The following is a 27,601-nucleotide window of genomic DNA, read 5'->3' as shown; positions in this document are numbered from 1 at the left end:
CTATGATGGAGTGACTACATCATGGGACATGGGAAGGGCTACTATCTGGAGCTCTGTAAGGCCTTTGACACGGTCCCCCCCAACATCCTTCTCTCTAAACTGGAGAGGTATGGATTTGATGCGTGGACTGTCCAGTGGATGACGAACTGGTTGGATGGTCACATCCAGAGGGTAGTGGTCAACGGCTCAATGTCCAGATGGAGATTGGTGACGAGTGGTGTCCCGCATGGATCCATATTGGGACCAGTACTGTTTAATATCTTCATCAATGACATAGAGAGTGGGATCGAGTGCACCCTCAGCAAGTTTGCAGACAACACCAAGCCGAGTGGTGCGGTTGACACACCTGAGGGCTGGGATGCCATCCAGAGGGACCTGGACAAGCCTGAGAAATGGGCCCATGTGAACCTCATGATGTTCAACAAGGGCAAGTGCAGGGTCCTGCACCTGGGTCGGGGCAACCCCCAGTATCAATACAGGCTGGGGGATGAAGGGATTGAGAGCAGCCCTGCCAAGAAGGACCTGGGGGTACTGGTGGATGAAAAGCTGAACATGAGCCAGCAATGTGCACTCACAGCCCAGAAGGCCAAGCATATCCTGGGCTGCATCAAAAGAAGCGTGGCCAGCAGGTCGAGAGAGGTGATTCTGCCCCTCTACTCTGCTCTGGTGAGACCCCACCTGGAGTACTGCGTCCAGCTCTGGAGTCCTCAGCAAAAGAAGTTGTTGGAGCAGAAGTCCAGAGGAGGGCCACAAAAATGATCAGGGGGGTGGAACACCTCTCCTATGAGGAAAGGCTGAGAGACTTGGGGTTGTTCAGCCTGGAGAAGAGAAGGCTTCGGGGAGACCTTATTGCAGCCTTTCAGTACTTAAAGGGGGTTTATAAGAAAGATGGCAGCAAACTTTTTAGCAGAGTCTGTTGCGATAGAACAAGGGGTAATGGTTTTAAACTAAAAGAGGGTAGATGTAGACTAGATATAAGGAAGAAATTTTTTACAATGAGGCTGGTGAAACAGTGGCACAGGTTGCCCAGAGAGGTGGTAGATGCCCCATCCCTGGAAACATTCCAGGTCAGGTTGGACGGGGCTCTGAGCAACCTGATCTAGTTGAAGATGTCCCCGCTTATTGCAGGGGGGTTGAACTAGATGACCTTTAAAGGTCCCTTCCCACCCAAACCATTCTATGATTCTATCATTCTATGAAAAAGGCTCTTCTGTAAATGAAAAATGATTGTTTTTCATAAATATATTAGGAGAGTAAAAATAATGGTGGAAGCGGAACTTTTTAAGCTAACGGACAGTGTTGACTCAAATACAAAGCAGTGTAGAAATGACAAAAAAAAGTTAAGGAATTTATATTGGAAATTAGAAGATTATTAAGCAAAAGCAGAAGAAGGTTGTGGAACAGCCACTGAGTGAGCTTTATGGAGAAAAGACTGTGAAGTACTTTTAAAATACGGAAATTGATGATTCTTGCCTTATGGTTAGATTTTGTGCAGGTGTTTTTTCAGGGAATGAATTTTACTTTTAGTGTTTGAAAAAGGAAATGTGTGTTGTTCTAGTACTGTGTACTTCCTAGTATAGTGTTTCTGTATCAACTTTTTAAAAAGGCATATATACCCGTTTGGGGAAGATATCATATCCAGCAGTATATAGATAGGGGACAGGCGTGTTTGGTAATTTGTAAAGTAATAACGGTAATTTTGGGGGAATCAAACCCACTTTTTAGCTTCAAACCTATAGTAATGATAAATACTATAGAATGCTTTGAAAAGACAATAGAGTATAAATCAACCATTACAATAACTAATCAATAAACTTCATAGTACTTATAGTACAAAATAGGAACTTTTGCTGTTTTACAATTACCAAACTTTTTCCCCCCAGTCCTAGGCTTTTTATTGTCTTACTTTTGCAAATGTCAATATCATTAAGGAAAAATCAACATTATCTGAATAGTCCAAGAAGAGTCCAAGATAAATGCAAAGTGATCCTGTTCAAATTCTCCATGAACATCTAGGATTTAATTTTGTAAACTGAGGGTCAGTAATATTGTCTGTCTAGAAGGACCACTAAGGTGAAAGAAAGATCAGGCTGCTGAGAAGATAAAAAACAAGAACTGTCAGGATTTTACGTACTTGTCAAGAAAAAGTAAGTTTCTGAAAATGAGTCGCCTGACCCTTTCATACAGTTTGCCCCTCTGTTTCTTATTATATCTCACTGTCTGGAGGGGAGTTCTTCTGCCTGCTGGGGTCAAGTAAATCCACTCCTTTATTAGATACACCAATCTTTGACAGAGCTTTTAGGAAATGAATTCATTTCCCTTTGGATTTCGTCCCATCCCCGATACCTAACCAATATTTTTGGGAAGACCTTTTCTTCTCTTGCTGTTCCTCTGGGGTGTTATGTTTTACTTGTCAGATTAAAAAAAACCTGAGGTTTTGACCAGCAAAATGCACCAGCCTCTTGAATAAAGAAAATAAACTGTTAATTAGCAAAAGCCCCTTTAAAAGCATTTTCTACCTCGCTGACTGTGTATTTTACCTGGATGGCCATATAATTGACTGAATTCCCCTGGTAGATTACTGTAAGTGCTTTGGGTTTCATTGGGACTATGCATACAAAAAAAAAATCTGCTTTTAAGTTCACGTGTCTTCATCCATAGTGTGCACAGGATCCATATATGCTAGTGGGATGGTGAGTGGAGTACGAAAGTTTGCTTGCAGGGAAGTTACAGAGAGGATGCAGCAGGCATCGAGGAAGTATTGGATTGGGCCCAGCTGCTTACCGATGCCAGAAACAAGCCCTCCGTGTTTATTAGATTGCAAGCAAAAGCACCAGATGAAATTCTCTATTGACTTGTTAGATATGAGGTGGGACTAAATAGCACAAAAATGTTTAATTCCCTTTTCATAATTCAGCATATTTGAGTGTGGGCAAGAACAACAGTAATAACTCTCTAGAGAATTGGAGAATAGGAGGTTTTAACTCAAGGTAATATACCTGTGCCACATAATGAGGAACAGTCACAGTTTTTATATGATTGTCATCAGTATCTTTGATTACTTCAGTCTTTAGCTAATTCTTAATCTCAGCCCTGGAGTGGCTAGACACTTGGAAGAGGTTGGCACTTTGTTTTCTGAAAAAATGAGGAAGAAATTGCTGAATGTGATTTTGAGCGTTTTTAACCCTATTGTACAGAAATAGAATGTAGGGTTATTTCCCGATCTGTTGGGCACTTTCCACATAATTTTTACCTTTTGATGTGGATACATTACGTTTGTGGCTTAAGTCTTTGTTTTTGTTGAAAAAAAAGCATTTAAATAAAAAAAAAACACCATAAAACAGATAATCAAATGTAACTATAAGTCTATGGATCTGAATTCCTGTAATTTCACTGAGGTGCCTATAAATCCATGTAAATACAGTGAAATTCTCTAATGCTTCATGGATTTACTTTTCAGGGAGAGTCCAACATGAAGATAGCTTGCAAATTCTGAAAAGACAAGAGGAGCGATATCAGGAAAAGAAAATTCTATGATGCTTATTTACAGGATGTGCCCACTTTATCATCTGCTCTTTCGAATGCCTTGTTTCCAGCTAATTTTCTTTTCCACTTTGTTGGCAAATCCAGACATTTTGCAAACCCACAGAGTGCCAATCTAGTATAAAATTTAGTTTTTAAGTGTATTTGGGTATCCCAAGCGACTGACAGTATGTTGTAAGTTCCATATTTATAAGTAATACTTTATAAGTTTATCCCATACATGTAGCTTGTACTGCAAGTTATATTGTTGCGGAATTTGGCCTGTGACATGGGAACTAGCATTTGGACATGTCTGCTATTATTAGGGTTCCCGTACAAAAGCAGATTCTCAGGAGCCTTTCCAGGATGTACATGGAAGTTCCCAAGGATGATGTAGGCATTGGCGCAGGCCTTCTTAACATAGGAACGTTAGGTATTTTACCACATTTTAATTATACATCTTAAAGCATGGGGGCAGGATATCTGTAGCTGGCTCTGTAAAATTTTAATTCTGCAGGACAGAAAACTTTTGGAGTGCCAAAGACACAGTGTAATGGAGAAGTGTGGCTTTTAGGTAAGAATGTGCAATAAGATATGAAGAGTTATTTAAAGAACAGTGTAGCTTTCAGATTTGAGTATTACTGTCTTGCAGCATAAAGACCTTTTCTGGTACCAGCTCTGAGTGGCATGAGACCACAAGTTCAATTCCGTGTGGGTTTCAGTAGACATGCAAGCCTGGAGTGTGCCTGGAGCAAGTTACTGTACCAACAAAGAAAGTTGCTATTCAAACTGAATGTTGAAATGTCAGTTTGCTGCAAGTTATCCTTAATAAATTCTAACATCTCTCTGGTAAATGTTTTGTGGTGTTTGTCAGCATGGTAGGTAAATGTTTTGTAGTGTTTGTCAGCACAGTAGGGTTTCTTTAAAGTTTCTTTCCTACCCAAATATTGACTAGCTTGGATATTAAGTGACTGAGATCGTTCCAGGGTGGAAAAGGGCTTTTGCTATTGCAGTCCATTGAATATGTCATACACTTCATCTGCATAGATCTCCTCTGCCAGGAAATAGCTAATATTGACATACTGGCATGCTGACAATGATCCGTCAAAAACGTCATGAATTCTAAAGAGAAAAACCTATGCTTAATCTATGGTAGACATGTTTGGTCATGTTTTAAGTGTTCAGTTTGCAAATAAGGCATGTCATTTAAAAATCAAAATCTGTCGCTTCATATCTTTTGGAAATGATCATAAAACATATGCAGTAGCTTTTTAAACTATACTTTTGATGTGCCAAAATTGTGCCACACATGTTGTGACCATCCTGAAGTTGTGAAATTGAGTGTATATGAAAGATATGCAAGAGAAAGCTGCACAGAAGAGGTGAACGTTCAGTCTAAAAAGCGAAAAAATCTATTTCTGGAAAAAGGTATATCAAGACAAGATTTAACATAAGGACAAAACATCAGTTCCAGTCCAGACTGTGATTTGTGCTGTTTATTACCCAAATTCACCTGTAACATTTAATATGCTTTGTGACAGGACTGTAGTTTTAGTGTATAGTACTAGTCTACGAAGAAGGGTCCCCTTCCTGCCTGCCTTCCTTCCAGCAGTAAAATTTTTGCCTACATACTAGTGTCTCATTTTCCTATCTGGTTCTTTGTTAGCTTTTACTTTAACTTCTTTTTGTCAATTACATTTTCATCTGGCACAGAATTAGTTGTTGTACACTTAAAATCCGGTAAATGTATTAGACAGGTTTTGGAATTAAACACTTTGAAATTTTAATTACATCAGATTTCAAATATTGGACCAATTTCTTCTCCCGTGAGTAGTTCCAACTAAAGTCAATACGAATATTTTATTAGTTACACAACAGGATTTGTCCTATCTTTTATAAGTAATCCTAAAAAAACCAGCATTTATAGCATTTCTCTAGTTCTTATTCTATGAAAATGCAACTTAGAATATGAACTGTGTAGTGACTCATCTGTAATGTTGCAAAAGAATGACAGAAAGGAAAATGCCAAGTAAATTAGCTAAATCATTTATCATTACAATACTCCTGCGTATATTTTAAAATAAATATTAATAAAAATAAAGATAAAAAATATACACATATTCAAATATATGTCTAATTTGTATTATATCGGATTTTTGATCATCATATTTTTAAATTAATTACTGAACATCCATGAGAAAGCAAGTTGTTTTATTTTCAGACTGATAGGTATGAAAAAAGCTTTTGAAATGTCTTGTTGACCTAATTAAAAACAAAAGTAGGAATAAACAAATTGCCCTACCTCCGAGTCTATTGGGTTTCCAAAGTCATCTTTTTTGAGACTTTCTGCATACATATAGTACCTAGGACAATGAGGCCTTTGAGCACAACATTATTTATGTAAATACAAACAATTCTTCCTAGCAGGGTGCCTAAAATTTTATCCACATTCTCTATCATAGGGTGTATTGTACAGACCTATCTCATTTTTCATGATAGTTGTCTCAGAATCAGAATAACCTTTTTAATCATGAAAATGAATTAACACCAGACTCTCTTGCTGAAAAAGGACTTGTTCATTTAAACTAACATGGAGATGAAAGCTAAGTAGTGAATATTAACATTTTCAGACAGAGATAAAACCTTAAAGAAATATCTATCAAGTAATTACAACTCTTTTTCTTGCACAAATACATTCCCAAATTAAGCCACTAAGGTTTTTTTAAGTGTTCATTCAGTGATACACAAGTTAAGATGCCATTATCAATAGAATGCTAACTGTAAGTAAAATGGTATCTTGTAGAGTATTCTTCCATAAATAGATGTTTTATGTCTGCTTTGTTATATTAAGGAAAAGTCTCTTCTTTGTGCCTGTCATGAACAACCTCGGAAGACACTTACAACATGGTGCTGCAGAGTAGCTCCAGCCCACGGAGGCAGGCTGGCCCTGGGAGAGAGGTCTCTGTGGGGAAACACCGTACATGAGCGCTTTGCAAATTTACACCCTCCTTCCAACTGCAGCAAGGTCTACATAGGTCATACTTCTCACAAGGTTGTTTGGTGTAAACGTCCTGCAGTGTGTAAATATTGAGATTGTTGTCCTCATATCATCTCCAGTGTTAACAGCTCAGCAGGGAAACTCCTGCTGCTGCTTATATCTGTGCAAATTGTCTCTCATAAAACCATCTCATAAGACACATAGGCAAATGGTGATGTTTGTTTATTTGTAATTAATTAGCCTCAGATCTGGCTCAATGATTTTGAACCTGATTTAGCAGGTAACTTTAGCAAGAGGAATGAGGTCACCCTGTCTCTCGTACCGTGGGAGGTCGTACTGTTACATTCCAGCCTGGAGTCACAGCCCAAAGTTGCCATGTGAGCTTTCTATTGGGGTGCCAGTAGGCATAACTTCAATAACACAAGCAAAACACAGTGTGCTTAAGGAATTATATGCAATTTTACAGCTGTAGCCTGGTCTCCTGGAGACACGTAAGGATCCCCAGCAAAGGAGCTGGATGTGGTGTCTGCTTTCTCCCGCTCTGCTTCCAGAGAAAATGCCCTCAAGTATTAACTGTGGCCCACTGACCTTTTTGGAATAATGTTTCAGCCCTCAGGTTGGAGAGGCTGGACATCGCTGCATTAAGCAGACTGGAAAATTCAAATCTATATTGTATCTCTTGAGGAAAATAAGACAGGTCAGGTAATTTATAGTGTTTAAGATGCTCTGTTATGAAATAATATCTCGTCAGTCACATTGAAAAGGGCAGTGGAAGCAGAAGCCAAAACATAAAAAAGTATTAGTGGGCAGCAGTTTTTTTCACAGTAGTTTTTGAGCAACAAGCATAGAGAGAGTTGTTCCAGGCAGCAGTTTGTAAGAAAATTCAAGATAAATTAAATAATAATGTATACTTAGATGGATTATCATCTCCTATAGCTTTTTCAGAAATAGATTTTAATTTCCAAGTACATCAGTGGGGACATCAAAAAATTTGGTGAAAGTGGGATTTTTCTGGTTTTACGCTAGTACAACTGAAATCAGACCCTATTTACTATTTTATTGTCGACTTAAGTTACAGCCAAAAATGTCAAATATATGTTCTAGGACTTATAAAGTATTTTATATCTATTGAGCAGTTACTGGGTTCTTACTTCTCATTCCTCTCAGATACAGAAAGTCACTCTGTTGTATTTTTATTTTTCACCTCCTTAAGTTTTTGCAGCCAGTTCCCACATCCTTTGCAGCTTTTTTGGATATTCTTTTATAAACTACTTAGCCACTGAAGAAAAGATGGCAATAAAAGTTTGCCATCTCTCTGATAAATATTCTTTGTACCACGCTGCAGAGTAATTTCCTCTGTCTTTCTCTGCCTTGGTGAATATTTTAGCATTGTTTTTATGCTGTGGAGCTGCTCCAGATGGAGAGATGAAGATTAAAACACCCAGGACACTCTCAGTCCTAATGATCATGACACAGTGGACTCAGGGGCATGCAATGACACATGCAGAGTCCTGTGCTTTCGGGGGGTCGAGAGAGGGGTATCTTGCTACCACTCCTCTCCTGGATAACAGTTATGCAGATACCAAATCGTGCCTTTTGTTTCTATTCATGGAGGTGCCCTAAATGGAAATATTTAAGAAATGTCCATTTTTATTAGATACTGTTTTCACTTTTTTGAAACCGTTGTCATTTTTTCTTTTGGCCAGTCCTATGCAGAAAAACTCTCATGTTCAGTAAGACTTGGGATGTCACCAGAGTGCACTTTTCTGTGAATAAACAGCTGTTCAGGGGAAGAAAAATACCCATCTCTAAAATGAACAAAGTTCTTAAGACCATTTGCTTTCAAAATGGTCAACGCAAGTGCTGTTGTATAATGAAACGTCACAGACTCTTAACTTTTATGGAGCAGTTATTGACTGGTCACTGTGTTCATTTTCAGCCATTAATGCCAAGGTCAGTTAAAACTAACTAAGTCCAGATCAACATATATTTAATACGAGAAACTTGCCAGGATTTTATCACAATTTTCTACCCTGGCCTGTTTTCAGACAGGCCAGTCACAGCTTTTAATGTCTGTATTCTTTTACCTGTTATCTTTTCATTATACCTTGCCCATTTCCATGTTTCCCACTAAACGTCAGTTCCTACAGCTGAAATTTAATTTGAATTGTTAAATATATTCATTCTACCAGAGCTTTGAACATGAGTTTATGATTACTTCTTGGAATATGGCTGGCCTCAGTGGGACATAATAAATTAGTCTAATCATATGGTGAGTACTTACTTCATCCTGTGTTTGTTCCTGCTAGGAACTGAAATTGTCTCTGTAATTGTATGCAAATCCCTTCACCAGAATAATCAAAGGAAACCTATGTGTAGCTGCCCATCCTCCACAAGAGAAGCATAAAGTAACCTAACTTTTAACTCTACTTAAATGAAAAGTTGTATCTTCATATGTAAAATGTAGATACAAAACAGAAGAACTCAAATTAAAAGGCATGTGAGTAGCAAACAGATACTTTGCCAATATTGCAGGCTGCTTTTATGCATATGCAATACTATGTTTTTTTGCTTTTTTGCATATGCAATACTATGTTAATAGTGTTCATGGCATTGAACCTGAGAAATAATAATATTGGGATTTTTCATATTAAACATGGGGAAATTTCTTCTGCCCTGAAAATACATGAGATAGACGATACAAGGTTTTATGAATTGCCTTCAGAGGATGCCTGTTTCTCTCCACTGCCTGCAGAAGGAGACTGGAGTAGCTCAGGTTTAGCCATTGAACTTTCAGTTGAGATAAATTCTCCTCTAAGTCTCTTACTCCAAGCCATGCTTTATATATTGGCCTCAAATCATTCTGATTTGCTTCTTTGAACTCTGTCAAATATTTTAGCATTAATTTTTTAAATGTGGACACCAAAAAGAGGTTTAGTCATGTAGGAGCAGTACAGTGTCCTGTATGAAGATCATATAATTCTAGCCTTCTCTTCCCTGTTTCTCTATTCAAGTATCTAGATATTACATTAGCTGTCTTACTCACAGCATTGCTAGAAAAGATCGGTTCTGCATATCTATGCCTGTGATAGCAATGTTTGTGAAGACACTTAAATGAGGCAAGGTTATTAAGTGCCTTTTGCCCCATCAATTCTTTTCAGAGGAGGGGTGAAAAGAGGGAGAAGAGGGTAGAAGGAGCTGAAACAATCTATTGGTTCATTTGCTTCCTTTAAAAATTCTGTCGCTTCTTTGCATGCTGTTTTGCACAGATTCATACAAAGTATACATACATATATATGTATTTACTTGTATGTGTATATATATATGTGTGCTTGTAATGTCTTGGAGCATTTAGAAGTACTTATTTAAATGTTTTTTCACCTTTTTATTTTCTTGGAGGATTTTGTTGTTTTTAAGAAACTCACATTCTAAGCTGTTTTCAGGATTCAGTTGAGAGTGATACTTGCAGTCCCTCAGCTGAAGTGCCTGGGAGGTGCAAGATTATTCAATGTCATTACACTTCAATAAAAGCCACTATATGAAATCTTCAGATGTTTTCCTAATTGTTCCTCCAGTCCAAAAAGAAAGAATCACATTAATTCTGGTCTACATCAGAAGAGCAATGAGTTAGTTTTAGGAACTGGAAGAAAATCGTAGATTTTTTTAGGCTCCTCTCCAAATTGTTAGTTGTTTGTTGCGGGGGAGGCAATCAACTTTTAATAAATTTGTGGTCTGTGTGTCAGTTTAAAAGAAATAGTAAGACTTATTTCAGACAATCAAAAGATAACCATATTATAATCATAGCATCCAAATTTTAAAGCCTTTCTTCCCAGGACATGTTAAATTTTTCTGAAAAGGTTAAATACTTCAGAATATAGATTTCAAAAACATCTTAACACAACTGAAATTTAAAATCAGAAATAATGTGCCTGGGACTTACAAGTAGAACTTATAGAAGGAGTAAGGTCCTATAAATTATCTACTGTGTAGCCACCAATAAATATGGACATGGCCACATGGGCATAGAGATAGAATTAAGGTTGCGACTCTCTTAAAATGAATGCTTCTTAGTGTGAATGCCTGTTGTTTCAGTCTGAAGATTGTTCTTACATTTTTCTCTCATGTATGTATTAGAAACAACACTGCACTAATACTGATTGATAGGCAGAGATTGTCAGATATTTTATAGTAAAAGACTACTTTTCTAACAAATCGCTATAGAAAGGAGGCAGACGTTCTGACATCAAGATCCTTATTTAGTACTCACAGCCAGTTCTGTCCTAGGGCACAGGTGTCTTATGCATGGACTGAGGCAGATGCCTTGTGGGGAAAAATAGTATGTGACAATATAATTAAAGACAGCACCATAATACATTAATTGGAATACATTAGGATATTGCTAATTTTAAGGTATACCAGCTCGAGTGCTTTAGCTTGCAGTCTTAATGTTCTTTGACATGGTTATTTTGGATGTTTTTTACACAAAGGTCTACATACAATTGTATACCATCACAGGGCAAACAAAATCCTATTAAATTGAGACTAGAGAAGTAAGTTGTCGGGAAGCTAGCAATTTCTGGAAAATAGCTTTGCATCAATTAAGATATTGTGTGAGAAAGATAATTTTTTAGTATCAACGTTACAGACTATAGGTTTTAGTGAAATGAAGAGTTTTGGCTTTAAGGCATTGCGCTAAAGAAGAAAAGTTTTAAGCTATAATGTATAAAAGCAAGGAATATTTACGACTAAGCTGGATATTTGTCAAGTTAATAGCAATAAGAGAAGAACAAAGAAAAAAGGTAATATGTTAAATATTTGAACATACTTATTTTCTTCCAAAATAAGTTTGTTTTGCTGTTTTCTTTCCTTTTTTAAAAATACTGATACACATTAGCCCTAATGATAGACTCAAGATGACATATCAGATAACTACGTAGCCTCTATAGTTACTTTAAAATGCTGGTCTGACAGAGAGTAAGCCTAGCACCTGCTTTTCTTTTTCTCTTTTTTTTTTTTCCACTCAAGGACTTAATTGATTTTTTTTTAAGGTAATAGTTTGTGAGGTTCTGATAACAGTGTAATTACATACAGTTTCTGATTTAGCATTCAAAGTTCTGTAGTAAGGATTTGCTAAAATTTGCTAAGAATATGGCTTCAGTGCTGCTTGTAAACTTCAAAGGAGCCAAAGACTTCTCACCTGAGCCAGTTCTAGCTGAACCCTTTGGCATAGGTAAGTAATAGACAAATAATAGCAAAGAAAATATAAAATGCTAACAAGTTACATAAACGTACTTTTGGCGTATATCTGTAAGTATTCTTGGACTTATTCATCTCTATGCATGCTTGTCATAGGAAAGGCTACTGGACTTCAATGTTAGTTTGAAGGCATTTAGAGAGGTGGGAAGGGTAATGGTATCTGAGAACTGTGCAAGCATGAGCAAAGCTATCAGATTGCCTTCAAAACCAGGGCTTTTCTTCAGTCCCTCTCAAGTTTCTTTATCACTTGGCATTTTGATGAGACACCTTTACAGTGTATTTCGTATGAAAGTTGCAGACTCTGAAATGCAATGAAGGGGAAAAATCTTGCTGCAGAGTGGGCGTAGCATAAATGGGACCTGACATAGCCTGAATCTTTGATCATGAATTCCCGTTGTGGAATAACCCAAACCTCCTCCCATATGCTCACTGAAAGCACATAACCTACACGCCATTGTTCCACTTAAGACTTTTTTTTTTTGAAAGGTCATGGTTGCAATATATTCACAGCATTTGCTTGTAGCTTTATATCCTCCTCAGGAAAAAAGGATTATTAAATACTGCAGATGAAGTTGCATAGGTACCAGTCTCTGCAGGATTAAGGAAGAGAAGGACAGAAAGTCTGACCATAAACCACTGCTAGAACATGTTTTGGAGGTGTCTCACAACACTAAGAAAATATTCAAGGTCACAGATCTCAGGAACACGAGAAACATAAACTCAGATCATAAAGGTAATTTCCTTTATCATCAAGTATTCTGAAATCTTTGAAGCAAAATAGCGATAGAGGAGATAGCTAAACTGGATCCATTATTTCCTCAGTTTCGTTTCAGAACCATCTGTAATAAAATTGGGGGCAGACTTTTTAGTAAGGCCTGTTGCGATAGGACAAGGGGGAATGGTTTTAAACTAAAAGAGAGTAGATGTATACTAGCTATAAGGAAGAAATTTTTTACAATGAGGGTGGTGAAACACTGGCACAGGTTACCCAGAGAGGTGGTAGATGCCCCATCCCTGGAAACATTCAAGGTCAGGTTGGACGGGGCTCTGAGCAACCTGATCCAGTGGAAGATGGCCCTGCCCATGGCAAAGACCTTGGACTAGATGACCTTTAAAGGTCCCTTCCAACCCAAACCATGCTGTGATTCTATGAAAATTATCCTGGTCATTGATAGTATAGGTGACTTAATTCGCAACCTACATCATAACAGATATATTTGAAATGCTGAATTTGGAAAGCTAAGTAAACCCAAACATGGATTTTTCAGGAACAAATCGTGAGATAAAGCAAATTTCCTCCTATTACAAAGTAACAGGTTTTGTAGACATTGGGAAAAAATACGTATCTCATTCTAGTAGGATTTTTTACACAGTTTGCATGAAATTTTGTTAAAAGAGCTACAGAAATTTTGTCTTGATTAACTTTCTAGAAGATATGTAAACCACTGGTCACACACTTAAACTCAGAAGTAGATGAGGTTCACTGTCAAATAAGGAAGTATGAAATAGTGATCCATTCTGGTTGCAGTTTTTCCCAGTATTTTTGTTAATGACTTGGATGAAGAAATACAGAATACATTTTTTAAACCTGTGGATGATAAAAAATTGAAAGGACTGTGTGTACTTTGGAGTATGTTTTTTAAAATACATCACATTTTCACCAATGCACTCCAGGAAGGACTTAGATCAATTGCAACGTATCCAGAGGAAAGCAAGGAAAACTGTCAGCATCTAGACTAAAACATGTTCCACAAGGAAAACCTGAAAGAATCATGTTTTAGCAAGAGAAGTGCGGACAGAGAAGAAATGAAACAGCAGTCTTCAGTTATGTAAAGGATTGTTTTAAAGAAGGGAACAAACTCTTCTCCGGGTCAACTAGAGATAGGACAAGAATGACTGGCTTTAAATTGTGCCAGGGAGACTTAGGTTAGACTTTAGGAAGCATCTAATGATAAGGATAATTAAGCAAAGAATATATTACCTAAGAAGTTACAGAATCCTCTTTAGAGATTTTTAAGGACAAACATATCTGTCTAGAATGATTTAAATATAATTTATCTGTCTTGGGGGATGGAGGGATAGAGAGGAATAGATGGGATTATTTCTTGAGCTCCCTGTCTTATTTTCCAATCTATGTGTCATTTCAGTGAGTTAGTCCCTAGAAGGACTCAGAACACACCTATAGTTCTAGCTTTCACTCTGTCGTCTAAATTGACCAGTTTGTATGTACTTTTTGATGAATGTTCTGGCTCTGACTCCAAATGCAGAGAAAATCGAGCATGCGAATGAGTTATCATATGTCAAAGGTTATATGATAGAGCTTATAATTCTTACTGGTTGTGTTCGAGTTCTGGAAACTGTACACTGACCAAAAATTTGGTCAAATTTAAAACAAAACCGTATGTTAATAAAAAGGTATTAATCATAATGAGGAAAACTAAAATAAGTTTGAGTGCTTGTAGTTATTGGTTGAATGTACAATCATGCATCACTCACACTGTAAATTTCTTGTATGGTTTTCATCACTGTAGTGATTCATCTCGCCAAGATCTGGGTAGATAAATGGTAGGTGTTTTCACTAAGCCCTATGTCTAGACTCTTCCAGTATTCATTGGGAAAAGAGAAGAGCAGCTCTGAGATAGATATCTAACACAAAAAAAATGCTTTTTTATGGGATATATGTCTCTCCTTTGAAAGCCTGGATGATTAACTTAGACAACTACTTTATAGACAGCTGGAGTTAAGTAACATGAATCCAATCCTGAATGTCAAATATATTGGCTTATCCATACCAAATGATTTGATCATTTATTATTCATTTCTGCTGTGTTGGATTTATAACAAATTTATTTCTTCCGCTGATCCTAATACAAATTCCAATAGTTGGAAGTAGCTTTCATAAAATAGCTCCAGCATTTCAGCATCTGTGGCTGTTGGGATCATAGCTAATTTTGGGAATGGGATCAGTTCCTGTTTGAAAGTTAATTGGACCAGAAAGAGAAGAAAATGAATTTGCATTTCAGTAACAAGCAGTATATGGTGCCCATCTTCAGAAAAACATCAGAGATGTTTTCTACTCCTGGGGCCATAAAAGAAGTATATTGCATATGGTGTTTCCAAGTATATTAACCTGTTAACTTGTGTCATTCAGTATTGTCAGTCTGCTAGCCAGAGTAAAATACAGTAATAATATGTAAACATTGCATCCTCTTCATCATAGAAAATTAATAATAAGTTACTTCCTGCACAATAGTTGTGCAGGATCGATGCACAACAGGCTGGATCGATGGGCCGAGGCCAACTGTATGAGATTCAACAAGGCCAAGTGCCGGGTCCTGCACTTCGGCCACAACAACCCCAGGCAACGCTACAGGCTTGGGGAAGAGTGGCTGGAAAGCTGCCCAGAGGAAAAGGACCTGGGGGTGCTGGTTGACAGCCGGCTGAACATGAGCCGGCAGTGTGCTCAGGTGGCCAAGAAGGCCAACGGCATCCTGGCCTGTATCAGAAATAGTGTGGCCAGCAGGAGCAGGGAGGTGATCGTGCCCCTGTACTCGGCACTGGTGAGGCCGCACCTCGAATACTGTGTTCAGTTTTGGGCCCCTCACTACAAGAAGGACATGGAGGTGCTGGAGCGCGTCCAGAGGAGGGCAACGAAGCTGGTGAAGAGCCTGGAGCACAAGTCTTATGAGGAGCGGCTGAGGGAACTGGGGTTGTTTAGCCTGGAGAAGAGGAGGCTGAGGGGAGACCTCATCACGCTCTACAACTACCTGAAGGGAGGTTGTAGCGAGGTGGGTGTTGGTCTCTTCTCCCAAGTAACTAGCGATAGGACAAGAGGAAATGGCCTCAAGTTGCGCCAAGGGAGGTTTAGATTGAACATTAGGAAAAATTTCTTTACTGAAAGAGTGGTCAGGCCTTGGAACAGGCTGCCCAGGGAAGTGGTGGAGTCACCATCCCTGGAGGTATTTAAAAGACGTGTAGATGAGGCCCTTAGGGACATGGTGTAGTGGGCATGGTGGTGTTGGGTTGACGGTTGGACACGATGATCTTAGAGGTCTTTTCCAACCTGTATGATTCTATGATTCTATGATTCTATAGTTCCAAAATAAGAATTATTACTGGGGGTGCTACTGTTTAGCGCAAGCAGCCACTTTACTGTCTCCTGGCAGACCATCAGGAATGATTGCATGCACTTAGAGGGGCGGGAGAAACGGTTTCCCAGAATGAAAAGGCTGCTGGAAGATGAAAGTTATTGGAATTTAATTATAACACTGTAATTGATCACTGAAATATTTCTGGTGAAAGCAAGCAAGCAAGCAAGAAGAAAAAGAAGAAAAAAGGAAGGAAAGAAAGAAAAGGAAACAATTCAACCATGTGTATTCCAGCAGAAAAATAAGTCAAGAAAATGCTCCTCTGATCTCTTTAGTTTATTCTGAACACACTGAAGAGATTTAGATATCAGATTTTACTTTTCATTTAAATGGAAATAAATTAAATTAAGTCATTGGCTGCTGAAACAAAATTGTATAGGGGAAAACCTAGCTGGTACAGCAGAAGACAAATAAAAAAACTAAGAGGCCACTGAAATTTTAAAATCAAAAAGATCACTCATGATTTCAGCTACTTGGGTGGAGGGTGGTTGTGTATAGGCTCCAGTTACAGCAATGTTGCAGTGACTAGGAGGAATCCTGGACTCCCAAACTCCTGCACTTACAATATGTTCTTAAATACCAAAATTGCTCAAGTGTTATACACCCGTTAGCCTCCAGAAGATATCTAAGTCTCTCTGAAAAAGTACTCTCTCTAAACAGGTATAAGACCAGGTACATCTGGCATTGTTTTTCGGTGGCTGATGCATTTTGCAATGGAAAAATGCCTGTGGAGTGTGGAATGAGGAAAGCAGGGATAAAAAAAATCTGAGATTTTGTTTGTAAGGTATTTAGCTGTAGTATCAACCCCAATACGTAGATTTTCTGTGGTAGGCATCTCCAGCTCTGATTTTACAGGAAAAGAATAGAGTAACTCTTCATCTTCATTTGGTGTTTTGTTCTTTTTTTTCCCCAACATGTTGACTGTGAGATATCTTTTTGCAAAAACAATAGCAGTATGTTAGACCATCACAATTCCACCTGACTAGAGAACAGAAAAGCAAGGAGAGAAGGGATCAAGAAAATAAAGTCTTTGCAGACTTTCCCTGTCTCTGGTTTGGTTCTAGTATACTGAGGTGGAATTGGTATTACTGGTCATCAATAGTATCTATATTGAGCAATGACCTACAAAAAGCAGTTGGTAGACTTCTCATCCCAGGTCATTTGAGGAAAATTCCCCAGAATCATAGTCCCATAAAGAGGAAAAAGAAGCCATTCTTGCATATAGCGTCCTTGTGTTTGAGATGGACTTAATCTGTGTTTCCAGGCAGTTGTTTTGGTGTTTTATCTTGTTCGTAGATTTGCTAACTTAAAAAAAAAAACAGAACAAAACAAAACAAAAAACAAAACCCAAAAAAACCAAACTCCATGAAGGTTGAATTAGTTGGTAAGGAAGGGTTGCTATATACACTTGTGAGAACTTATCTCACTTTTATTTATTTATTGGCATAGTCCTAAACATTTTTAAAATAATGTTGTTTTGAAAAACACTGACTGTGTAGCTCAGCTGATATGAGTTAGCCTGGGTTTTTTTGGTTTGCTTTCATGCAACAAATAATATTCCACAATATGGGACAGAATGTATTCCAGAAAATGAATCATTCATCTGTCTGTAGCATAACTGACGATAAAGAGCAGATAACCAGGAAATAAATACCTTTTAGATGACAGCTGTAAGATTCATGTCTGTGTCTTTACTTGGGCAAACATCTTGTCTATTTTGTCTAAATAGACATGCTGCACTCAGTTTCTGAGAATTACCCCAGGTTAGTTTCAGGTGTTTTGCCTTATAAAATGTTTGCAGCACTATATATAACAGTTTTTTTCCCTGTTAGCTGTAGCCAATTATTTTGGACAAATGCGCATTCTCCTCAGCATGTCTAATTTTTATGCCAACTGAACCTGTGAATGCCTTTATTCATTCTGCATAAACTCCACCCTTGTCAGTCTGTTATATTAAAAATTGTTCCTGCACACTGAATAGATGACTGTGCCACTGATTACTTGCACAGGGATTCTGAACTCTTCTGATGGAGATGTTGCACCATATCCAGTTACTACCATTTAGCTGTATTATGCTGTATGTGAAAGACATGCTAACGTGAAAACCCACGTCTGAGTGCCAGCTACTGACAAGAAGCTATAGAAGCTTCAAATGCCTAAATGAAGGCAGTTGCTAATGAGATGTGGCAAGTCAAACCTTGATCCAAGGTAGAAGAAAAGCTTTTCTATGTGTTTGTCTGATATTTGTCTCGCTTTATGCTGGGATAAATTCCCAGTTTGGTCAAAATACATCTTAGTAAAGTTGTCCAAGAGAAATAAGAAAGGAATGAGGGGATGTCAATTGCTGTTTCAAACACCATTCATTCTGAATCAAAGAAAATGTTAATTTGTGTCAGGAAGCTGAATTAAGTAAATGTTCACTGCCTTTGTAGCAAAGATCAAGTCAACGTTACAGTGTCAATGAAGCAGGAACCCCTGTAACACTGGAGTAGTTTTAATGTATGTCTATATATGGAAATGAATAGGAAATGAAGCAAGAAATACAATGTTTGGGAAAGAATCTCGTCATGATTTGCAGAGATAATTACAGCCAAAAAGGAGATTGAATATAGCAACAGGAAAAGCAGAATAATTATGCAGCAATTAACAGGAAAGCTGTATGGTTCTTTGAAAAAAATAACAGTCATCAGGTTAAAAATATATGCTGAGTACAGAAATGTTTTAATACTCAATACATCGAGTATTTGAATTCATTTCCTAAGATAAAATACTGTTTCATAAAATAAATGTCTCATTCATATGATAAAATATGTTATGCATTTTATGTATTCATTAAAAATGTTTGTATTTTTATCTTAAATATGTCATCTAAATTGGAGAAAAAAACTAATAAATGTTCATTTCAGAGTGTGGGTGCATAGTGTCATAATGATAAGAAGATACAGTTTTTAAGTTAATATTTCAAGAACTGCAAATGTCATAGGAGCCAGTAGAAAAATAGCTACTCCTAGATTTGCAAGAGAGTTAGTTTCTCATGTGTCCTAAAATCTTCATATTCTGATAAAAATATAGTATATTTTACTGGAGGCAAACTTGGGTTTTGGTGGTTTTGCAGGTCTTCTGATAATTAGTTAGAAAGAGCACACTCAAAAGCACTCTTTCTGAAATGTAGCTTACAAAGATTCCTCTTGCAGTCTGTGGGAATGTCTGATAGTGCTTTTTATAGGGAATCTGTCATGCAGTGGCATCTTCAAGTGCATTAAAATGACAGCTGGGGGTCACTGCACTCAGGCATGGGACCTTCTTGTTGAAGAGAGAAAGGAGCCACCACTGTGTAGCCGCATCACTAAGGATAGTTTTCAAGAGATGAAATCTTTCATTTAAAGCTAGTGGGGAAAATTCAGCCAGATAACGAGTGAAAAGCCACGGTATTTTGTGTTGTGATTCTAGACAGCGGGACCTTCTCTGAAATGTATAATTTGTATCAGTGTGTTACTGACAAACATATCTGTCTTTTTTGTCTTTCTTAAACATTAACTCTGGATCTGAGGTGTGCAATCTTCATTAAAGATTTCATTAAACAAATTCACCATGTACAGGTAAAAGATGGAATAATACTTGCTTACTACTTCAGGAACTGGTTGGACAAATCAAGGCTAGATTTGCAAGCTGTCCTAAGATATGTCACAAGTTCCTCTCCTGCCTCTGTACTGCACATCCCCAGTGAGAAAAAATTAGGAGAGGGAAGAAGGCGAAGGGCTGGTGGGCCAGGGCACACTGAGGCTGCAGGCAGGGAGTCTGCCCTGCGGGTTCAGGTGGAGACCTCAGAGAGGACGCTGCCTTTCTCTTCTGTGAATGGGCTCGAAGATGACAAAGAGGGCATCAAATACTGGTGATAATAAAGAGCAATAATCCTGCCAGTAGTAATAATTAATGCTTTTATGGTGTCCTTCATTCATTGACCTCTCATCACTTTGCATACATTGATTAAAGCTATAAAGGATCTCTGAAATAGATCAATATCATTTCTATTCACACATCTATACTGGCATATATATATATGTATAAATAAATGAAAAAATGAATTCTTATTAAGAAGCATTAAAAACTGCTTGGATTAAATGTTGACCAAAAAAAACCCAACAACAAAAACAGCAAAGCATTTGCATGTCTAACATGCAGCTTTTGTAGTATACAAATACTTCTGGTGAATCAGTAGGCTCAGATTTCTTCTTTGCTGTGTCATGAAATGCCCAGATATAGAAACCTGTACAAAACCAATCTGAGAAGCTGAATACTTGACTGGAAGGGTTTGTGTGTATAAATTGTATGAAGATTATTCTTAATGCTGAGAATCATTCCAAGGATTCTGATCACAGCAGTTGTAATTTTCATTAATTGCATACTGTGCGCTAATCATGGCTAGCAGCATAGGTAGGGATACAAACAGTCTTTTATTCCCTTCCCTGCAGGAGCAAATATTAAGAGACATAATATTGATTAAAGACAATTCCTATTCAAAAAATGCAACGACTGTGTTACTAGTGTATTATATCCTTTTCTTTTAGGTTATTCAATACTTCAAGCTATTATGGAAAAAGCGGGACAAAATAGCTGGCAAGTCAGTGCCATCTGCGTGGAGAATTTTAATGACGCCAGCTACAGGCGGCTTTTAGAAGACCTGGACCGAAGGCAAGAAAAGAAATTTGTAATAGACTGTGAAATAGAGAGGCTTCAGAATCTCTTAGAACAGGTAATACCTGCTTTTAATGTCACTGTAAGCACATTACTGAAACTCCAGATGAGATACCATTGTGCATTGCGTTTCATTTATTTTCTCGATGGAGATGAGATTGCTTGCTCTTTCTTTTTGTTTTTCTTCATGGGCCTATATTTGTACGTCCACTTGCCTGCTCCATTTTCTTTTCCTATAAAATTCATGTTGTAACAGCCAGCACGTCAGCGCAGTGAGCCCCCTCTTTCCCACTCAGCAGGTCTGGGGGCGAAGGCTGCCAGCAGTCAGGGCAGCTGCATATTTGGTCCCGCATCCCAGCACCTCCATGCCTGATACATCTTGCATCAGGGTCTTAGGGCTGGCGGAACAACATGGTGTAACTCAGTCCATACCTTCATGGCAGTAAAGCTCAGTTTTGTTGGAGGACAAAAAAGCTTATTTGAATCCAGTAACAACTTTCTACTCACCATATGTATTTCTAGCCATAAAATGCTTTAAAATTATTATTACACATATTTAAACTGATAGTTTTATTACCTTAGCAGAGCATTTATGAGCATGAAGAACAGTAGAATAAAGGTGCTATTGAAGTGGGAAGGAAGCTCAGGTTTCTTCCATCAGTTATTCATGGAAAGCTGCTATTACATAAATAAAATACTGGGCCAGACAGACTGGCTTGCACTGGGTAGTACTTATACCAGTGTGTAAAATGAATATAAAATCCTGCTGCTCTGATGTGGCAAATCTATCTCTATATAGTGCTTATGTATGAACTTTTTCTTAAATGATGGAAAAAATAAAATAATGCTTTGAAAGGAGCATTTTTTCGAGTGACGGGAAAATAACTTAGGGTTAACTATCTGCTTCTCGCATGATCCCACATATTATGCTGATGTCGTGCAAGTGCACCGTTCAGTACCTGCTGCTGCTGCTCCTGCAGGAATTGCAGGGAATGAATGCCATCTGCTGGCGGTAGATCCTCTGCTGCTTCTCTTTGCTAGCGCATTAGAGAATTTTGAAGATTTTGTTGCAAAAACGTTCATGATGCATCTGCTACTGAAGTCACAGAAATATGAAATGTCGTTTGTGACACAGAAATGCATAAAATAGTACTCATAGAAATATATATATGACAATTTTGCTTTCACTGGCAGAAGATAAAGAGGGAAACTGAGAATTGATAGTATGGCTGATTTAACAAGGACTTTTTCTATGACTGTTGCCAAGAGAAGAATAGATGATGCCATATTGCTATAGATACTAATTTGGCCATTTTTTTGATTCTGAATGCCATTATGTTTTAACACATGCTTTCTATAGCTTATAATAAAATCCTCCCCCAGTTCAGCCTATGTTGTAGTAAAACAGAACACCCATTTGAGGGTCTTTTAAAATACATTTAGAAAAATAATTTCTCTCTCAGCTCTGTGTATGTGCATGTGTGTATGTAGCTGATTTCTTTTACATGGCATGCAAATGTGACTTAGAGAAAGTATGCTATATTTCCATAAGTCTTGGAAGTACACCCACCATCCTGCATAGGTATATCTACTGAGTATCCACTCAGTTTCAAAGCAAAATGAAGCCACCAGTACGTGTTTGGATCTCACTGATCTCACGTGTACATTTTAGTTGCTTCCAGGAGCTGCTACTCATTTTTCTTCCAGATTGGCACCTGCATAGTCAGTTCCCTATTAGGAACATAACCTGTGCTCTTTGTTCAGATCATGCAGAACTGAACTGGATATTGATTTTAATGGGATTAGGTTTTGACCTCCTCTGACTTCGCACAGGTCTGGATTTTGCACGCCTAAAATAGGTACTTAATGCAGGCATGGTAAGTCATAAAAATGCAGTTCCTGGCCACAACAGACTGAATCAGATGTGGTGAGTTTGGCTGACACCTCCACAGAGCAAGCATGAAAGTGAATTCAGTCCTCCTTCCATTAAGTGCATGGGAGAGTGGCAGGTGGGAGTTAACACCTAACTTGCAACATACCTGTATCTTAGCCAGTCATACAAGCACTTTTAGGAAGTGATTCATCTGGCTACTAATTTTGGGTGGGATTAATTTTACCCAGGAAATGAGCTCTTCTGTACTTGTGCTGATGTTTATTCACACTGAAGTGTAAAGCCTTTGCCCTTAAATCTATGCTAATGAAGGGATATAAATTGTGTTTTAGGCATGTGGGTTTTTTCTTTTCTCAGTAGTGACTGCCCATATATATATATACACACACACATACTTTTTTTTACATTTGACCTAATTAAATTGAATTCATATATTTCAGAATATTTATGTCCTTTTCCCAGATCATGTGAATTCTCTTCTTACCCAACATGCCTGGAGATCCTCTCCATCCTTCCAAAGGAAGGTCACTGTAAAAACAGGAATGGCATTATAGCCAGACTAGACAAAGTATGCAGAAGGGCTGCAGCTTTACTCTCCATTGTGAAGGTCCTGCTCTTCCTAGACAGGCTGACCTGTAAGTAGGCCTGGGGTGCTGGTTTGGGTCCAAAATGAAGGTAATTTGCCTTTAGAGATCAAGTGCTGCTTAAGGATGGGCAGTCAGAAACAGTCTCGGACACAAAAACATTTAATCTGCCAAAAATGGGATTGAAGCAAAAAGAGTCTAGCCCCATGTAGGAAATGCAAAATAACAGCCATTTTAAAATATCAGCCACTGACTTTTTCCCTTTGCATGAAGGCTTTAATAGCCTGTAGCAGATAGGTAAGGTGGCTTCACAAATGGACTAAAAGTTGGCGTGCTCTTCCCTGCATACACAGAGGAATTGATTAAGCTTCAGTGACTCTAATTAACTCAACTTCTTTCCTGCCTAGTTCTTCTGTAATTGAGAGCCTAAGTTGTGACTATACTGTAATACTTTGCAATGTACAAGTAAATGTTCTGCAGAACATTTAGGAAAAGTAATTAAATCTCAGTAATGAGACCGTAACTCAAAGTGCTTTGCCCTTAAATCTATGCTAATGAAGGGAGAGAAACTGGCTTGTGGGCTTGTGGGTTTCTTCTCAGGTGACTGCCCATATATATACACATTCACAGTTCTCATGACTGTGGACCTCAAGCAGTGAAGACTGGAGACTTTTTTGCTGGCTGTGTTCAAAAAGTGAGCACATGCACTGCTCCCCTGCCCATACCTGGTGCCCACTTATCTGACCTGGTGTCTTCTGCTGGCTGTCCTCTCCCAGCTGCCCAGCTGCGAAAAGCAGCATCTTGCTGTTTCCTCACTTCTTGTGTAACTTTAATCTTACCATTTTCTATTTCCTTTTATCTTCTGTATTTTTCTTAGTTTATTTATTTTCTCCTCTCCATGTGCCTTGGTGTGTGTAGAAGCTGCCTCCACACTCCGTACCTGAAGCTTGTCTTCAGGGAAAATTTCTCTCCTGGAACCCAATCGCGTATCTGAAATCCAGACTGCCCCTGTGCACAACCCAGGATGTGCATTTTTCATCATATGATCTTCCTTTCAGGTTTTTATGTTGCTGTGGTGAGGTTGATGTTTTGGGCAAGGGCCAAACCTGTACACCTTTTAAGGGTGAAGTATAGAGAGATGGAGTTTCATTTTCAGATTTCCATTCTAGAAAGGGAGAGTAGGGCCAGCATTAAATTCAGGAGATGTGTTCAGCCTGCACACAAGTGTTTCTATCCAATTTGCTTGGATTGCCCGCTACTGTCTTAAGCCTCAGAAGATGTTTCAGATCTTACATCTCAAGGCTATGCCAAGACTTACAAGACTGTAATGGTTTTCTTAATAAAGCTATGCTCTTCTTCTTTGGTCATGCTGACCCACACAAGATCTTACAGTCTCCAGTGGCAACTGGAGATATTTGGGGATGATTGGAAACATTTTGCTTGGTTTCTGTATTAGTGCCAATTGGTGTGGCTCAAACTGCATTTGAAGGGGAAAAGGGATAAAACCAGGCTCGCTAGAGATAAGCCTGGGGGCGGCATGCCGATGTTTGAGGGATGGAGTGCTAGTGAGGTCCTTCGGTCTGCTGTCTCAGTGGAGGTAGGGGACGGACAGCCATGCAACAGCAAAGGTGCAGGGGTTATTGATATGTTAGAAACCACAGAAGCGCCTGAGAATGATAATGTAGGAATTAGGACTTCTCCCCCAAAAAAGGTGTGGGATCAATAGGCCAACTGAAGTGCATCTACACCAATGCACGCAGCATGGGCAACAAACAGGAGGAGCTGGAAGCCATTGGCAGCGGGAAAGCTATGATATAGTTGCCATCAAGGAAACATGGTGGGGTGACTCGCATAGCTGGAGTGCTGCAATGGATGGCTATAAACTCTTCTGAAGGGATAGGCAAGGAGGGAGAGGTGGTGGGGTAGCCCTGTACATTAGGGAGTGTTTTGACTGTCTAGAACTTGATGATGGTGATGATAGGGTTGAGTGTTTATGGGAAAGAATCAGGGGGAAGGCCAACAAGGCAGATATGGTGGGAATCTATTATAGACCCAATCAGGATGAAGAGGCAGACAAAATATTCTATAAGCAGATGGGAGAAGTCTCACAATCGCTAGCCCTTGTTCTCGTGGGGGACTTGAACTTACCAGATGTCTGCTGGAAATACAATATAGCGGAGAGGAAACAGTCTAGGAGGTTCCTGGAGTGTGTGGAAGATAGATAACTTCCTGACACAGCTGGTGAGGGAGCTAACTAGGGAAGGCGCCTCACTGGACCTCTTGTTTGTGAATAGAGAAGGTGATGTGACCGTTGAAGGCCGTCTTGGGCATAGCGATCACAAAATGATGGAGTTTTCGATTCTTGGAGAAGGAGGGGGTCAGCAGAACTGCTACCTTGGACTTCCAGAGGGCAGACTTTGGCCTGTTTAGGAGCCTGGCTGACAGAGTCCCTTGGGAGGCAGTCCTGAAGGGCAAAGGAGTCCAGGAAGGCCGAACATTCCTCAAGAAGGAAATCTTAAAGACACAAGAGCAGGCTGTCCCCATGTGCTGAAAGACGAGACGGTGGGGAAGAAGACAGGCCTGGCTGAACAGAGAGCTTTGGCTCAGGGAACTCAGGGAAAAAAAGAGAGTTTATGATCTTTGGAAGAAGGGGCAGGCAACTCAGGAGGACTACAAGGATGTTGTGAGGTTATGCAGGGAGAAAATTAGAAGGGCCAATGCCCAGTTAGAACTTAACCTGGCTACTGCCGTAAAAGACAATAAAAAATGTTTCTATAAATACATTAGCAACAAAAGGAGGGCTAAGGAGAATCTCCATCCTTTACTGGATGCAGAGGGAAACATAGTGACGAAAGATGAGGAAAAGGCTGAGGTACTTAATGTCTTCTTTGCCTCAGTCTTTAATAGTAAGACCAATTGTTCTCAGGGTACCCAGCCCCCTGAGCTGGAAGACAGGGACGGGGAGCAGAATGAAGCCCCCATAATCCAAGGGGAAATGGTTAGCAACCTGCTACACCACGTAGACACACACAAGTCTATGGGGCGGGATAGGACCCACCCGAGGGTACTGAGAGAGCTGGTGGAAGTGCTCACCAAGTCCCTTTCCATCATTTGTCATCAGTCCTGGATAACTGGGGAGGTCCCAGTTGACTGGGGGTTTGCAAATGTGACGCCCATCTACAAAAAGGGCTGGAATGAGGATGCGGGGAACTGCAGGCCTGTCAATCTGACACCGGTACCGGGGAAGGTTATGGAGCAGATCATCTTGAGTGCCATCACATGGCATGTACAGGACAACCACGGGATCAGGCCCAGTCAGCATGGGTTTATGAAAGGCAGGTCCTGCTTCACCAACCTGATCTCCTTCTATGACCAGGTGACCCACTTAATGGATGAGGGAAAAGCTATGGATGTGGTCTACCTGGACTTCAGTAAAGCCTTTGACACCATTTCCCACAGCATTCTCCTAGAGAAGCTAGCAGCTCATGGCTTGGACGGATGTACACTTCACTGGGTAAAAAACTGGCTGGATGGCCGGGACCAAAGAGTTGTGGTGAATGGAGTTAAATCCAGATGGCAGCCGGTCACAAGCGGTGTTCCCCAGGGCTCAGTACTGGGGCCGGTCCTGTTCAATATCTTTATCAATGATCTGGATGAGGGGATCGAGTGCTCCCTCAGTAAGTTTACAGACGACACCAAGTTGGGCGGGAGTGTTGATCTGCCCGAGGGTAGGAAGGCTCTGCAGAGGGATCTGGACAGGCTGGATCGATGGGCTGAGGCCAACTGTATGAGGTTCAACAAGGCCAAGGACCGGGTCCTGCACTTGGGTCACAACAACCCCATGCAACGCTACAGGTTTGGGGAAGAGTGGCTGGAAAGCTGCTCGGAGGAAAAGGACCTGGGGGTGCTGGTCAACAGCTGAATATGAGCCAGCAGTGTGCCCAGGTGGCCAAGAAGGCCAACAGCATCCTGGCTTGTATCAGAAATAGTGTGGCCAGCAGGAGTAGAGAAGTGATCGTGCCCCTGTACTCGGCACTGGTGAGGCCGCACCTCGAATACTGTGTTCAGTTTTGGGCCCCTCAGTACAAGAAGGACATGGACGTGTTGGAGCGTGTCCAGAGAAGGGCAATGAAGCTGGTGAAGGGCCTGGAGCACAAGTCTTGTGAGGAGCAGCTGAGGGAACTGGGGTTGTTTAGTCTGGAGAAGAGGAGGCTGAGGGGAGACCTCATCACGCTCTACAACTACCTGAAAGGACGTTGTAGCAAGGTGTGGGTTGGTCTCTTCTCCCAAGTAACAAGCGATAGGACGAGAGTAAATGGCCTCAAGTTGTGTCAGGGGAGGTTTAGATTGGATATTAGGAAAAATTTCTCCACCAAAAGGGTTGTCAAGCCTTGGAACAGGCTGCCCAGGGAAGTGGTGGAGTCACCATCCCTGGAGGTATTTAAAAGATGTGTAGATATGTTGTTTAGGGACGTGGTTTAGTGGTGGACTTGGCAGTGTTAGGTTA

The 27,601-nt window shown here is 39.5% G+C and overlaps 1 protein-coding gene across 3 annotated transcripts in view; it reads left to right on the top strand.

Moving 5' to 3' along the window:
* Window positions 1-27,601, top strand: part of GRIA4 (glutamate ionotropic receptor AMPA type subunit 4) — a 248,677-nt gene that overhangs the window by 127,146 nt on the left and 93,930 nt on the right. For all 3 annotated transcript variants that reach the window (XM_075140077.1, XM_075140078.1, XM_075140079.1), the window contains exon 4: window positions 20,493-20,677. In XM_075140077.1, coding sequence (XP_074996178.1) covers window positions 20,493-20,677 — 185 coding nt within the window. The remainder of the gene's footprint in view (window positions 1-20,492; window positions 20,678-27,601) is intronic.

This window comes from Calonectris borealis, chromosome 1 (assembly GCF_964195595.1).
Source record: "Calonectris borealis chromosome 1, bCalBor7.hap1.2, whole genome shotgun sequence".
Taxonomy (NCBI): Eukaryota; Metazoa; Chordata; class Aves; order Procellariiformes; family Procellariidae; genus Calonectris; species Calonectris borealis.
Note: the sequence above shows the minus strand (reverse complement) of the source record. Positions and strands in the feature narration are given on the sequence as shown.